The 15,077-nt window shown below is 45.4% G+C and overlaps 1 protein-coding gene and 1 pseudogene across 3 annotated transcripts in view; both read right to left on the reverse strand.

The window, feature by feature from the left end:
• Positions 1–872: 872 nt before the first annotated feature.
• LOC110329110 lies at positions 873–2,218 on the reverse strand (annotated as a pseudogene).
• Positions 2,219–3,983: 1,765 nt separating this feature from the next.
• The window catches only part of Rai14 (retinoic acid induced 14), a 147,322-nt gene continuing 136,228 nt past the window's right edge, over positions 3,984–15,077 (reverse strand). For all 3 annotated transcript variants that reach the window (XM_029544033.1, XM_029544034.1, XM_021208353.2), the window contains 5 exons: positions 12,591–12,709; positions 8,723–10,258; positions 7,259–7,408; positions 6,460–6,525; positions 3,984–5,736 (listed from right to left, as the gene is read on the reverse strand). In XM_029544033.1, the coding sequence (XP_029399893.1) occupies positions 5,659–5,736; positions 6,460–6,525; positions 7,259–7,408; positions 8,723–10,258; positions 12,591–12,709 (1,949 nt within the window). In that variant the 3' untranslated portion in view covers positions 3,984–5,658. The remainder of the gene's footprint in view (positions 5,737–6,459; positions 6,526–7,258; positions 7,409–8,722; positions 10,259–12,590; positions 12,710–15,077) is intronic.

A 15,077-nucleotide genomic window follows, 5' to 3' on the forward strand; every position in this document is an offset into this window, starting at 1 on the left:
TGAATGGTTAGTCCTCCCCAGGGAGGAAGAAGGAAGCCACCTACTCTTGCTCTCACAGGTCAAAATTGAAGCATCCTCCTGGGTCTCTGCCGCCTGCCAGGTACCCCAGTGCCAAACACATCTGCTGCCTGAAGCTCCAGGGGTGCTGGACTGACAGCATCTTCACGGGAGTCCAGGGGTTCTGCCTTGACAGCAGGTAGAGAACTTCCCANGCAGCAGAACTGGGGTTGGGGAGGGGGTGTGGGCTTAGTAATTTCTGGTCCCACTACAAANCCTCACTTTTGATTAGAATAGAGTACCATCTCAAATCTCCGCTACACAAACCAACCAGCCAAGTCAAACAACAACAACAACAACAACCACCAACAAAAACCCAGAAGAAAAGTAAACCGCATTCATTTCACCCCCTTCAAAACCTATATACATTAAGTTGTTTTCTGTGGTTTTTTTTTTCCATTTTTTTCTTTTTATGATTTTTTTAATGTTTTGCTTTTTATTATTTTTTAAAATAAATTCAGTGTTCACATTTCTATAAAGAATTAATGCAGTTTCAGGAGACCTGCCCTTTTTGAGCAGGACAACAGTGCTTTTCCCGACCCGCCGCTAGTCTGACTGTCCACCCTGAGGCTTCAAGGTGCCTGGAAAAGCCGTAAGCCTGTGGAAGAAGTCCTTTACTGGCCGGGCCTCCGAGCCCCGGGCTCAGTAAGCTTTGGAGAAAGCAGAGGGGAAGACTAGCTTACTGTGAAACTTTTGCTAAAAATTATTCATACACGTCAGTGTGCACACCTGTCAGGGTGCTGAGGAGAACNAGAGCTTGGAGACATCCCGTCCAGGCTGTGCGTGGGGGGTGGGGGGCAGCGCTCTCACACTGGCCTGTCCTTGGACGTGGGGTGCAGGGGAGTCCTGGCTTTCATCTTGGGCAGAGACCCGCTTCCTAGTTCATGTTCAACTCCATTCTCTAAAACCTGTGCCGAGTCTTACACTGCGCGGGAAGCACAAACGTTCAGCTTGTATGCAAAAAGGTACAAAAACAACTAGAATATAAAAGTTTTGGTAATATAANGNCATCTGTTCAAGTCCACCTTGGAAACCTGTAACAGATATTTAAATACTACATGAAAAGGCATCTTTAATATACTTTTTAAAAACATTTGAAGTAATTAGCTAAGAGAGAGTTGTGTGTGTGTGTAAAAAATTCATTTCCCTTTGAGGGCACTTTGTCCTTTGAAGGAGGCAGGGTGGCAGGGAGGCAGGGAGGCCACGTGGTTAGTGCTTCAGCCAGGGGTAGGTTTCGATGGAGGCCTTGCTTCGGTCCCTGTAGTCGTACAGGAGCTCCTCCCCAGCTGTGATGTCTCGGGAGGCGATTAGTATGAGGTGAGGCACGCCATCGATGTCATGCAGTTTGGTCTGGCAGTTCCCACACTTACTGTGATTAATGAGTCTCTCCAGGCAGTTTGTTCCTTGAGTGGCATCCACGCAGCAGGTTTTGCTCAGCTACTGAAAATAGTACACGTAGCAGCCCGTGGAGGGGTCCCTGGGCGCACAGAGCCTCCCGCTTCTTGGCATCAGTGATTTCAATGGGGTCCCCATGGTATTCTACCACAGTCTCCCCGGGAGAACTGCTTGGTCGCGATCACACCCCTGCCTTTGCCATCAATTTAGATCGATCTTCATGCCTTCTTCCTTCCCGCTCTCAATCAGCTCGTCTGTTTTCTTCCTTTCTTCAGACTGCAGCTCAGCTTTGCTCTTCCGGGAGTTCCTCCGCACAGGGTAGAAATCGGTGAGCTTTCTGTTCGCTGGGTTTTCCCTTGAGACTTTTTCCGAGGGGCCTGCTTGCCCTTGAGGGGCTTTTTCAGGGCTTGCTTAGCGACTGCTACATTGGTAGAATCACATGATGGGGGTGGAGTATTTGGAGGTTCTACTGCTTCAGATTTTTGGTTTGGAAAAGGCGCCAGGGGACCTCTCCTGGTGTCTTTGCTCTTCTGTTCATCTGACTTCACAGCGCTTCGGATAACGTTCCCGGCATTCCTTTTCTCTTCTCGCTTCCAGCTAACGGTTTGCCCGGGCATTTGACTTTGTGATGGGCAACCGAGTTCTCTTCCTGAAGCGGAGAGCGCATTCCAGAGCACTTGTTCGGACTCATGTAGGCATAGATCTTTGACTGTACAGCAAACACATTCTCCTGCAGCCCGGCTAGGCCCATGGTGGCGCTGGCGGCACGGCCAGCGCCCTCGCCGAGGCCTGGCCACCAGCGCTGCTGCCGCTCTGGGAAAGGGCGAGGCCGGGGACTGTGCAGGCTGGGGAGGCTCTGGAAGCAGTCTTATGAGAGGATGTTTTACCGAAGCAGACATGTGAGAGCATGTTTTGCTGAGAACAGATATGTGGTGCTTCTCTGGAAGCTGTCTTATGAAAGGGCATGTGATGTTTTGCTGGAGCAGACACTTGACACGTAATGTTTGGAAAGGGTATGTATACGTATAGCCCAACAGACAGTGGAAGACACATGATGTTTGGAAAGGGTATACGTATATTCCAACAGACAGTAGAGGCCCCTCTGTCATTGGTCTGCCTTGCTGGTTTTCATTAGGCTTTGCTGACACTGGTTTCCGATGACCATGCTCTGACATTGGTTCACCTTGTTTTCATCACTGACCAATGCTTGTTGTGACTTCACAGAGAAACACCAAGGAACTTCTGAGGGTGTTCCAGCTGCTGCTTGCTTCTTTAGCAGACTCATGCCGAGGTTGACCAGTGTGGAGCCTTTCTGTTTCTTCTGCTGTCCATTCATGTTTGGTGTTTTGCTAGTGGACTGGACTGCTGACAACGAAGACTGGAATTGCCCCCAAATAACGACTTCTGAGCAAGCCTGCGTCCCGACTGTCATACTAATCATCTTCTTCCCCTACCTTGGGTCAGTGGGTGACAAGGGAGGTTGAAGCATTTGAGAACCCTCATTAAAAGTGAGCTTTGAGAAATCTAAGCCTACACACCTGATCATGGAGGGTAATCTATCCTTAATCACCTTCTGGATTGGTCTGCTGGGTCTGCGATGTCAATTATTCTCTTGGGGGAGCATGTACTTGATAATTTAAAACAGAAATAACCTTATTCCCTTTACATTTTAGTTCTTATTGGGGGGGTGGGGACTGTGGAGGAGGGGAACATTAAAGGCTCAAATACGTAAACTGAATACCACACAGACGCTTCTCGCTTCTCTAGAAATCAATGTGTCAATGTGTAAATATAAAGCACCAATAGCCCCTGATTTAGCAACGGAAGACCTGAGCTTTGAGTGGACAGAACTGGTTATACTGTATTATGCTACTTAAGCAACAGCACCAATTATTTCCCATTGGATATTTGATGATTTTAGCACAAAACTTGGTTCTAGAAGAGTTTTTGAGTTTGTTGTTTTGTTTGTTGCTTTTAGAGACAGAATCTCTCACCACGGAACCCAGGGGAGCGCTCCCCACACTGCTGATCTCCCTGCTCCCATCTCCTGAGCACTCCCCCAGGACTTAATTATCCTTAGTAATAGAATAAGAAGGTATATTTACTTTTTAAAAAAACTTTTTTAAATTAAAGAGGATAGAGGCAGGGAGAAATTCAGTGTTTTCCACACAGAAAGACTACAGTTCAAATGAAAAGCCCTCTTGAATTAAAGGACTATGTGACAATTGCCCTAAAGTGGCTTAAATGGAACAGAGTTCAGGATGAACCCACTAGCCTGGAAGCAGGATGGTGGATTCTTATGTGATCTGGTGGGCACAGCTCCAGAGGGTGTAGTCATGTGATCTGGTGGGCACAGCTCCAGAGGGTGTAGTCATGTGATCTGGTGGGCACAGCTTCAGGATGGTGGATTCTTACGTGATCTGGTGGGCACAGCTCCCACTGGCCAAGCAGGACATAAAAACCATCACCCTGAAGCGTTACTGTAGCCACTGCATCTGCTCACAAACACACCACAAACTGATAAGAAGGGATGCAAAATGAACCACGTTTATTTTCTGCAATAATTTCTGTAAATTACAAAGACCAAAAAAAAAATGCTAAACTACAGCATATAACTTTTCAATATTTAACCAGAATAAATATGCATCCTGACACAAGAAAAAGGCTACACTTTGTCAGGCATCCTACAAAATGTCTCAAGTTTTAACACTCCGCAGCATTTCTGTGTGTGTGTTGGGGGGGGGGGCACAAGGGGAGGTGGCTTTGTCATTTCTTAAGTCCTGTGGCAAATCCTTTCACATTTCTTTGGGGGCATTTTTGAGAAATGCTTAGCTGTAATCAGACAACTCAAGACAAGTACCACCACCGACCTACAGCCACTTTTGCTTTGCTGGTATTGATCATTAACCTAAGACAGATGCGCATACCCAATTCAGCCACGTGGCCTCAGATGGGTCCTGTCAGAGTAGACCTCTACCTTTAGTAACACACCCAAAGTTCTTTATTTCATTTATCTCCCTCCCGATCGGGGCCGTAAGAGACGCTGCAAGCAAGTTGAACCTTTTTAACCTCAAAGTAAGGTTAGTAGCTGTATTTCCCCCGAGGTTTTTGCTATGCACCACGGTGCCATGTTGGAACTTTTACTTTCAACATGGAGAAGCCGATTGGAACTGACAGTCCTTTCAGGAATCATTCGTGGGTGCTAGAGTTTGGGGGGTGTTTACAAGTTCAATGGGCAAAAGGAGGAGGATTTACTGCATTCAGAAGTAGACTACAGAAATCCCTAGAGGTTCTGGTGGCAGCTCGTACTGAGTTTGGAATATATATAACTACCCTCTGAAAGCTTTTGAGGAAAAAGTTACATTTTCGAGAAGTCTTAAGTATGTTTATCTAAAAATAATATTAATATAATCTAACCTCACTGACTTAGGGCTTTAGCTATGAAAACATCTTTGAAAGCCAATAAAAATATCAAAGAGGAAAAAAAACACTTTTAAAAAATTGAGGTTAAGAACTGTGAGGCATGTCTTTTGGCTGTAAACATATTGTTTACTGTCCTTTGTTGAAATACAAATATCGGGACTTCCTGAGCTTCGTGGAAAGTTTTCTAGGCAGGTTTGCATAGAAAATTTACAATATGTTGACTTACTTAAGAACTTTTGAGGAAGAGTTCACTCTTGGTTTAAAACTCTGTATTTTAGTTAATAGTACTCATCCAACGGTGAGACCATATGCAAGGTGATGAGATTTAAGGCAGCTGGGGGGGGGGGGGACAGTAGAGTTTTTCAATCCACAGGAGAAAGGGTCTTAAGCATTCACTTCTACCGTCATTTTAGTTTGGTTAGGAGTTAAATTGTGTTTGGGGAATGGAAGGCAAAATGCTCTCCAATGGCACATTCCCAAGGCAGGGATCGAGAACCACACACTGCACGGAGGCTTCAGCACATCACTCCATAAAGCACCTGGATGGTACCAATCCCAGTGCTAGATTCTGAAGAGATAGCAGGGCCTTTCACCTCTGTTGGTTTGGAGTACCTGTGCAGTTCGGAAGAGGGCATCTTCTCTTGGGACTAGCCCTCAGAAACCTCTGGAAAAGAAGCTACGCTGGGTCACAGTGCACACCGTGGCTAAGAACAATGGCAGTGGTCAGTGACAACCCCAGGTCTAACACAAAGAGAGGCAACGAGGGGCAAGTGTCCTGCCAATTTACTTCTTCTGAGACTGATTTTTACACATGGTGAGGATCTGCTTCAAGACCTTCTGGACATCTTCATCCATTTGGCCCTAGGGAATTCATACAGAAGACGTGTTAGGACACTGCTTACATCATAACACCTTCTCCCCTGGGGAACAAGATGGCTGAGAAAACGAAGCCTTTTGTTTATTCCTCCCAAATGCCCACAAGAGTGTCCGTGCTATCCATTCTCTTGGTTTTCACGAGAGTCAAGGAGGGTCCCCTGTTTTCCCTTTGGGGAGATGGCTGAGTCTACAAATATTGGGGGGGTCTTAGTTGTGAATGTGAGCCCAGCCAGCCAGAAGCAACGCACTAGGGCAAGGCAGGGCTAAGGGCTCTGAGGATATTGGCCTCACTACTAAAGACAACCTGGGTCTTCTTGATAGGGAAAGGCACACACGTCTTTCCCAACGATATTCCCTCTCAACACACCATGAGTCTACCATCAGTAGGCTGTTGACCCAAAGTCTGAGATAAGCAAAAGGCATTTGAGGCTTCTCAACAAGAACACTCTCCTTTAATTCTAGCTCATTCTGCTGGTCTGATGACGGCACTTTGGGCAACATCTGCCGCCTCATTATTGTAACTATGATTATCTGAGACAGGGTTGCATGTAACCCAAGAGGGTCTCAGACTCACGATACAGCAGAGGATGGCATTGAACCCCTGGCCCTCTTGCCTTTGCCGCCCAGTTTCTGGGATGACAGATGTGTACTACCACCTGCTTGATTAGGCTGCCGTATTGCTTTAGGATGCCACTGGGATGACCGTACCTGAACAGCATATAGAAGATGCATTCTGTAAACCGATACGACTTCCTGGTGATGTTTCTTACATTCCTAGAAACAGACAGCTAGACATTATCAACGAGCTTGGTGGGGGTGGGGGTGGGGGTGGGGGTGGGTCTTTAAAGGAGAAGACAGCATGAAAATCTATCAGCTAGGTGCTTCGTATCTGCTTCTGTATGGTAGCACAGGAAGCTCCTAGATTTGCTAAATTCACTAGCTTGTGCGTCTCTAGTTATTTTGGTACGTCAATGCTAGAAGAATAGTTATGGAGAAAGTACTTGTGACAATCTCAGTTTAACACATACACACACACACACACACAGATATCCACTGTAAATGAAATGTAAGAAAATAAATGACAGGCAAAATGAAATTATTTCAGCTTATGGGCAAACTTCCTTATAAAGATTTTAAAAGTTTTTTTTTTTTTTTTGTAATTTGCAATTTCACAATTAGCAAATACCTGTTCACTTAAGTTAAAAATAAAATCTATTCATTAAAATGAATAGGACATACATAGGCTGGGATGTCCCAAAGGAATTTAGCTATTTAGTTATCTGTGCCGAGAACGGAAACAGGGGACAGTCAGAGAAGAGTCTCAATGTTCTTCCCTGATTTTCCCTTCCCAGCGACAGACATAGCTACCCATCTCATTGCACTAACTCCTAGGAAGTTTACCTGCGTTTCTCTAGCTTTCTCTCACCAACACGTCCTCAATACCTAACTCACGGGTGTCTTAAAGTTGCTCCCCCTCCCCTCTCCCCAACAGGCCGAGAGCACTCACAGCCAGCTGGTTCTGTAGCTGCTTGACCTGCTGCTGTAGCAGGTCCAGTTGCTGGCTCTGCCTCTTGGATGAACTTGTGGAATAGGAGAGCTGCGAGAGGCTGTTCAGGGCCTCCTTCAGCTTCAGGACTTCCTTGGTCATTTCGTTTATCTGGTGAGAAAGTAGGACTGAATTAATGGGCTAGCAATGTGTCTATACAAGAATACTCTGCATATCTCTACGCTCCAACACCAATCATTTCGTTGACCTCTGAAATACGGGCATCATTTCTCATTAAAACGGATGATCAGTAAGTTTGAGGGGCCCCACCACCTCTGAGGATCTTGCTTTAAAGTGAAAACAGTGTCCCATGTCACCACAGCAATCCCTGGGTAAAACGAATAGGGTTCTAAAGCCACTCAGAGCATAAGGGCTTGGTAATGGAGAGAAAATTCAGGTACAGGTACAGCATGATCCTGAACTCACTTCGGTCGGCTTCCCTCCATCCTCTGTGCCACACCAAGGATGCTAAGAGCCCTACAGGCTTGCCTACAGCCTGATCTTAAGGCGGGAGGCTCCCTCCTCTCTGATGACTCTAGCTTGTGTCAAGCTGATTATAAAACTAACCAGCACAGCTACTATTAGGGTGCCAGAGTCCAGGACCTGTCTCCTCACCGCCTGAGTCACTATAAAGGTTGTTTTGCCCTGATCCCATTTTCAAAGGCACACAGATATAGAGCGAAAAGTGCGGGGAGCCAGTAATTTACTTAGTGATTGACTGGGGAGGGTTCAGCCCATTGCGGGTGGTACTGCTCCTGGGGCTGGCAATCCTGGGTTCTATAAGAAATCAGGCTGCGTAAGCCATGAGGAGCAAGACAGTGAGCAGCATTCCTCTGTGGTCTCTCTTTCCTGTTGTCAAGTTCCTGCCCCTTTTTGAGGTTCTGTGTGGACTTCCTTCAAAGGCGATGTGGAAGTGTAAGCAGAATAAACTCTCCCCTCTCCAAGTTGCTTTGGTCATACTGTTTCATAATAGCAAGAACGTCCGTAATTAAGAGGCCAGCAACGCCTGTGTTATATTATTTCTGTTGTGAATTTCTGTGTGTGAGTGCACACGCACTACTGGGTTTCTAGATTGTTCTTTAAAAAAAATATCCTAGATACTTTTGATTTGAAAGATAAGAATCTTACCATGTAGCCCAGGGTAGCCTTCAACTTGCAACCCTGCCTGAGCCTCATGCGTGCTGGGATTACAGCGGTCTGTCACCATCCCTGGCCTCTCCATGCTACAATAGTGGTTCTGGGGGCACTGACACACACACACACACACACACACACACACACACACACACACACACACACAGGGCCTCTGAGTATTTGCACAGGTCGCTACCAACACATTCCGTAAATGTTCGGTGCAGCAAAATGTGAAGGGCCCTACTAGGACTTAGCGCCAGGAAGCCAAGAGCAAAGGGGACATTTGCCAACCTTTTCATCTTTGTCCTCCTCCAGCTTCGACGAGGTCTCGGAACATCTTCTCATCCCAGCCAGTTCTTCCTGGGCTCGCTGGAACTTCTGCACAAGGTCAGTTACTTCCTGCTCCTTGGCTTTCAGTAGAGTCTGGATGTTGTCCTTTTCCCTTCTTGCCTGTGAGACCTCACTTCGAACCTGGGCGACCTCAGAATGGGCTTTCTCTCTCTCTCTTACTGACTCCTTTAACTTCGTAGCTAATGCACTGACTTCGCTCTCCAAGGAGGCCTGGAGCTTTTCGTAGGAAGATTTGGGGACCATCGCGTCACTCATAGCTGCCTTCTCTTCTACGAGCTGCTTCTCCAGCTTTGCGACTTCCGCTTCCTTGTTTGAAAGGTGCCCTTTGAGGGCGCTTATCTTTTCTTCCATCTCTTTGGCCGTCGTCCGCAGTGTGGTTATCACTTGCAAATGCTCTGTGATGGACACGGAGTTCTCTTTGTGGGCGTCCACCAGCTGCTTGAGCTGGGTCAACTCGTTCAACACTTTGGAATACTGCGACTTCATCTCTGACAGCGCTTCTTCCGACTTGGCCCTGGACAGGTTTGACACGTGCATCAGCCTCTCGTGTTCGGCTTTGTGAATGTATTCGGCTGCATCTTCCAGAGATTTCCTCTTCCTGTAATCCTCCAGCTCTGCCTGGGCTTCTCGGTACAGCTGTGACAGCTCGCTCACCTGCTTATTGAGTTCGTCAATCATCCTGTTCATGGCCTCTTTCATATCCCCAGAGTCATCGGGTGCTTCCTGTGGCATCTGACTTTTTAGCGTGTCTTTTAGTTTCATGATTTCTTCTTGGGCTTGCTGGTATTTCTCAAACAAAAATGCCTTCTCCTTATTCATATTCTCGATAACAGAGCAGTAGGAACTTTTCATCTCCTCACACGCCTCGGCAGGTGGCTTAGTCGCTTCGGCCTTTTCCTTCTCTATAAGCTTTGTCTCTAACTCCCGCACTCGCTCCTTGTTCCTTTCACTTTCTTCCACCGCTTTCTGCAGGTCTTGCTTTAGGGTATTGATGTCTTCGTCAGCGAGCGGCGCCTCCCGGAGATGCGAATAGCCATCTGTGCTCTCCTGGGAGAGGAGACCCAGCTTCATCTGCTTCTGCACGCTCAGGACTTCTTTCATGGCCTCTTCATACTTGCTCTGAGTGTCTTTGAGCTTCTGACTGAGGTCAGAGCCGTTCTCGGAGATCTCTGTGTTGTTCAAGCATGGCACGTCTGTCCTTTGTGACTGGAGTTCGTCCCGGAGCTGTTTCTTCTCTGCTTCGGAGCTCTCCAATCTCTTCTGCAAATCACGCAGGGAATCTTGGAGCTGCTGGATTATGACATCACTGTCGGTGGTGGATGCCCCTGCTGGATGTTCAACGGGTGGGGATGGTTTGGCATCGGAGGAAGGGATGTCACTCGCTTTGCCCGGGGATGGGGCCAGGTCAGTCTGGGTGGAATGGAAAGACTGAAAGCTTAGGTCGGCTTCAGCTTCCTTGTCCTTGGGCGATTTGGCCTGGGAAAGAAAGAAGGAGCGTTAAGAATCACCAAGGAGTGGTAAGGTGTGCATGCAATTGGGACACAACGGACAGCCTGATGTTTAGGCACGGAAGGGCAGTGTCACAGTTCTGTATGTGTTCTCCTGGACCATGAAAACACATGGTCTGTTGCATGAGAGCCAGGCTTACAGTGTAAGCTGATTTGGACAGGTCATTTCTGTATTTCTAAAACATCGGGACTGTTTGATCTGGAATACCTCTGATTCAAATTTTCCCTGTGTTTCTCATTATCACTTCAATCGTCTAAAGCAGGGCAAAGTTCTTTTTCATCAGGTTCTTAAGACGATTGGAGATCTAATTAGATTAGAGAACTAAATCAACGGCTAGTAGTATACACATTAAAAGTTTTAAGTATAAAATTTCAGTGTGTACATGTCCAAGCAAGGAGGTAAGCTGGAGAATAGGGGTGCAGAGGGGGAAAGAAACATGTGTAACCAAAGCTAAAGATACACGGAAAATCCATATTATTAAAAAACCTATTATTTAGTAATTATATTATAATTATTATATTATAAGTAAATATATTTTATATATTACAAATTATAATTAAAATAATTTATATAAGATTACTAAAAATTATAATCTAAAAAAAAAAAAGAGAGAGTTCGCATAGAGTTACTCTCCATGAATGGATAATGCTCCTGCCAGAAGCCATGGTTATTAAATGAAAATCTCAAAGGTAATTATATGGGATACCTGCCTATGACGTATTTATCAAAGGCCCCCTAGAGCAATACAGGTTGTTGCCCATGCTCTTGGTTGCCCACCAGAACTTGATAGCAAGACTCAGTTGCCAAAAACACTTTAGTTATAGGATAAAGGGAAACCAAGCTGGAGCTCTCCCAGAAACTTCCTCCCGACTGGCAAAGTCTCACAAGAGAAGGTGCCCCGTAGGCTGATGGGAAAGCAAGGTCATCAACAATGTTACCTATTTGTGAGCTACAGTCAAGATCCTCCAGGCATGATGCGCTGCCTGACACAACAGTGGTATGAAGCTTCTAAGTGGATTTTTGGCTACTCTACGCAGGAGGTCACAGACCCCAGGGATAGAAGAAAACTACTATTATTTACTTTTCCTAAATGGTCACAGTCTTAGTACTGTTTATACACACAGATTAGTCACAAATTAGCGCTATGACTAGTCTGTCTTCATCAGAGACGCTTCTAATTACAGATGGGGGACAGTTCATACAGAAACCCATAGTTGGACACAGTGTAAAGGATAAGTCATGGTGGACTGACTGCCCAGCCCTCAGTGGGGCAGCTACATCATCTCCATCCATGCTCGGGGCACATCACGGAAGAGGAAAACTAGAGCCAGATGGGAGGAAGTGCAGCAACAAGACGTCTTCTAGACATGTACGTGGGAACGCACTGCAGCCATGATCTCCTGCACAAGACTGGGCCCAGCAACATTTCATTATGAGTGGGTACAGGCCCCTGAGGCCCTGTCCCTTCCCGAGGGACCACTGGCTGGTACGGATTGTTGGGGAAGGAGGTGCCTTTTTTCTACAGTGGTGTAGTCACTGATGAGTTTGCTCTTGTTCCAGTAAATAACCTCCTATCCATACTTGCGCAGGAGACTATAATTAAAATCTATGCGTTACACAGAGAAGACACGGAAAGGGGGGGGTTGTTAAGAAGAAGGGCTTCAGCAGGAGAGAGGGGGATGGGAGTTGAATGGGAGAGTGGTGACAAATTATATAAGCATGTGAAACTATCAAGCAAAAAACCAAAATGTGATGTATATAAAAGTGGAACATAAAATTTTACGTATAAAAACTGTCAATTATCATTCTGTCCTATCTATCTATCTATCCATCCATATGCTAATTTCATTTAATAAAGACTTATTTTTATTTGCATTAATGTTTTGTTTATATGTGTGTTGGTGCAAGGGTGCCAGATTCTCTGGAACTGGAGTTTCAGACAGTTGTGAGCTGCCCTGTCCATGCTGATAATTGAACCTGGGCCCTATGGAAGAGCAGCCAGTGCGCTGAACTGCTGAGCCATCTCTTCATATACATGAATTTTATCTATATTCTACATTTAAATTTTATATTTGTCACTGTTCTTATCAAACTATATATACTTATACATAATATAGCAATTTCCAGAAACAGAATTAGTGAACACCAGTAAACAAAATATCTGAAACCATTAAAAAAAATTTTTAAAGCTAACTAGACTTAAAAAGAAACTTACATGGCTAATTACCTAAAGCATTCCTAACTACTCCTGAACAAATTAATACTTCAGATAGTCTGTGTCAGTAATAGATTTACCAACCTGCAATTTATCTTGTAACTCCTTATTGTGTAAGGTAAGGGAAGCGACTTTTGCTTGCAACAGGACAAGAAGATCTTGCTGGTCAGCTTCAGAACTTATATCCAATAAGCTGTCAGCACCTTGAGGAAAGAGAAAGGGAATGTAGAGACAAGATCTAAAAGTGAAAATGTTATGCCTATAACCCCTACCCCAACGGGCGGAGGACAGGAGGTTGCGGGTGCTGGTAATTTTCTTGCTGTGGATCAGCAAACCGACACAGCTGAATGGAAGACACTGAGAACTCACAGGACACGACCCACCCACTCCACTTCTCTCTGTGCCCTGTGTCCCAGCTGGGAGTCTTCGTAGGCCTCTCTCTGTTATCTCTTACCCTTCAGGCTTTAACACCTTGGCTTGGGCATTCAGCCGATGACTTCGGGACTCTCTGTTCCCCCCTCTGCCCAGTGAAAGGCAGCCCGCACAGGAACACCAGAATGGCCTTCCCGATGCACACCGAGGGGGCTCACTTCTTTGGTTCGACTGCTTCAACTATTCTCCCTACACAAGCAATCTATTGCTGGGGCAGAACTTCTAATGCCTGCCCCGCATCTGCTTTTTCAGGTTCATGACTTACGAAACCTTTCCTGGATTTCCACTGTCCTCCTATTCACAGTCTGTGCTGTGCTCTTCTTAGCACACATTTCTTTCACTGTTCACTGACGAAGGCTTCAGGACGCCGGTCAAGCTCTACTAAGAAGCATTCACCGAGCAGCCTAGCATGGAATGATCGCTCCTAATCATACTAAATTTACCATTCTTGGCGAGTCACAATTGTTAAGTGTACTAATTATCGCATCAAAGCAACATCTAAAGGAACACAGAGCAGAGTTCTTACTGGGACAAGGAGGACTACAGGGTGACCCAAGGGTCTTGCCTGGGAATGTCACGGTGCACTTGGAAAGTTTCCTAGGACCAGAATGTCTACCTGACGAAGCTGTGCGTACTGGCCCAGCTGTGTTCCTGCCTGACGACAGCTCCTGTAACAGTGATCACTGGCCACAGGCGACAGACCACGCTCGGCACACGGCAGACAGCTCTTTATGAGTCTCATTTTTTTTTCCTCAGCCATTTGATGCAGACATGAAAAGTCTCAGTTGGCACGGATGCAAAAAAAAAAAACGATGGTTCTTCACAGAAAAGCCGTGTCTGATAACAAGGCACTGTTCTGATGTCTGATGCTAGGTGATGCTTTCTGAGTCCCTCTGACACGGAGTCTGGGGGTGGGGTGGGGTCTTCATTTTGGGGGAGATGAACTAACAGAATGGGAGCCTGAGAACAATCCTAAGCAAATGAAATTCAAGTAACTTCTACGATACAATAGATTCTTTTAAACATATCCAATGGAACATTTACTCAGTTACATTAATTGATAAGATTTGGAAAACTTTTTTTTTTTTTTTTTTTTTTTTTTTATTATTTTTTTTTTTTTTTTTTTTTTTTTAAATTTATTTGGTATAAGAGTGTTCTGCTGCAAATAAATCTGCAGGCCAGAAGAGGGCATCAGATCCCCTTACATATGGTTGTGAGCCACCGTGTGGTTGCTGGGAATTGAACTCAGGACCTCTGAAAGAACAGCCAGTACTCTAACTGCTGAACCATCTCACCAGCCTCAGAAAATACACTTTCTAAAGTCCACAAATCCATACATTTATAAAACATACACTATAAGAAACTGAATGTTGGAGAAAAGGGGACCTTGGAAATCCTATAGACTCATTAAAATAGAATTCTAAAGACATATTCTTTGCAACGCAGTGGGTATAGATATCTGTCTGCATCCCCCTTATTTAAAAGGGACTTCTTCGGTTTTGTTTTTTTGTTTTTCTTTTTGAGAGAGGGTTTTACTACACAGCACAGGCTAGCCTCAGAATTGGGGTCCTAGGACAGATCTTTAAAAGGCACAATTGGACTAGAATGTAAATAAATAAGACAATTTTAAAAAAGGCACCATTGACTAGCCCCTGTGTTGATGAAGCCATTGCGACCGCATTTGACTTATTGGTGGGAATTAAAGTGAGCTAGTGGGAGCAGCAGGGGTACAGAGTCCCCTCTGTCATGATGATATACCTTGCTGCTTGGGTACAACGAGAGTGAGATGCTATAAGCCTGTGGCTTGCACCCCTAAACTGTAAATGCGTAAGATGGAATACACAGGCTATAGCAATCTGATAGCTTATTTTTGACACACTAAATAACTAAGACTGAAAACAGGTCCAACAACTGCTACACATTTAGTGGGAGGTACAGTAACTGGTATCTGAACATGTCTATGATCGTAAGGTGACAGGAAATTCTGAGTCCTCTGGACACTGCCGACACTCCACTAATGCTATTTACTGCAGAGTTCTTTGTTTGTTTGTTTGTTTTTCCGAGACAGGGTTTCTTTGTGTAGCCCTGGCTGTCCTGGAACTCATTCTGTAGACCAGGCTGGCCTCCAACTCAGAAATC

The sequence above is a fragment of the Mus pahari genome, chromosome 11 (genome assembly GCF_900095145.1).
Source record: "Mus pahari chromosome 11, PAHARI_EIJ_v1.1, whole genome shotgun sequence".
NCBI classification, from domain to species: domain Eukaryota; kingdom Metazoa; phylum Chordata; class Mammalia; order Rodentia; family Muridae; genus Mus; species Mus pahari.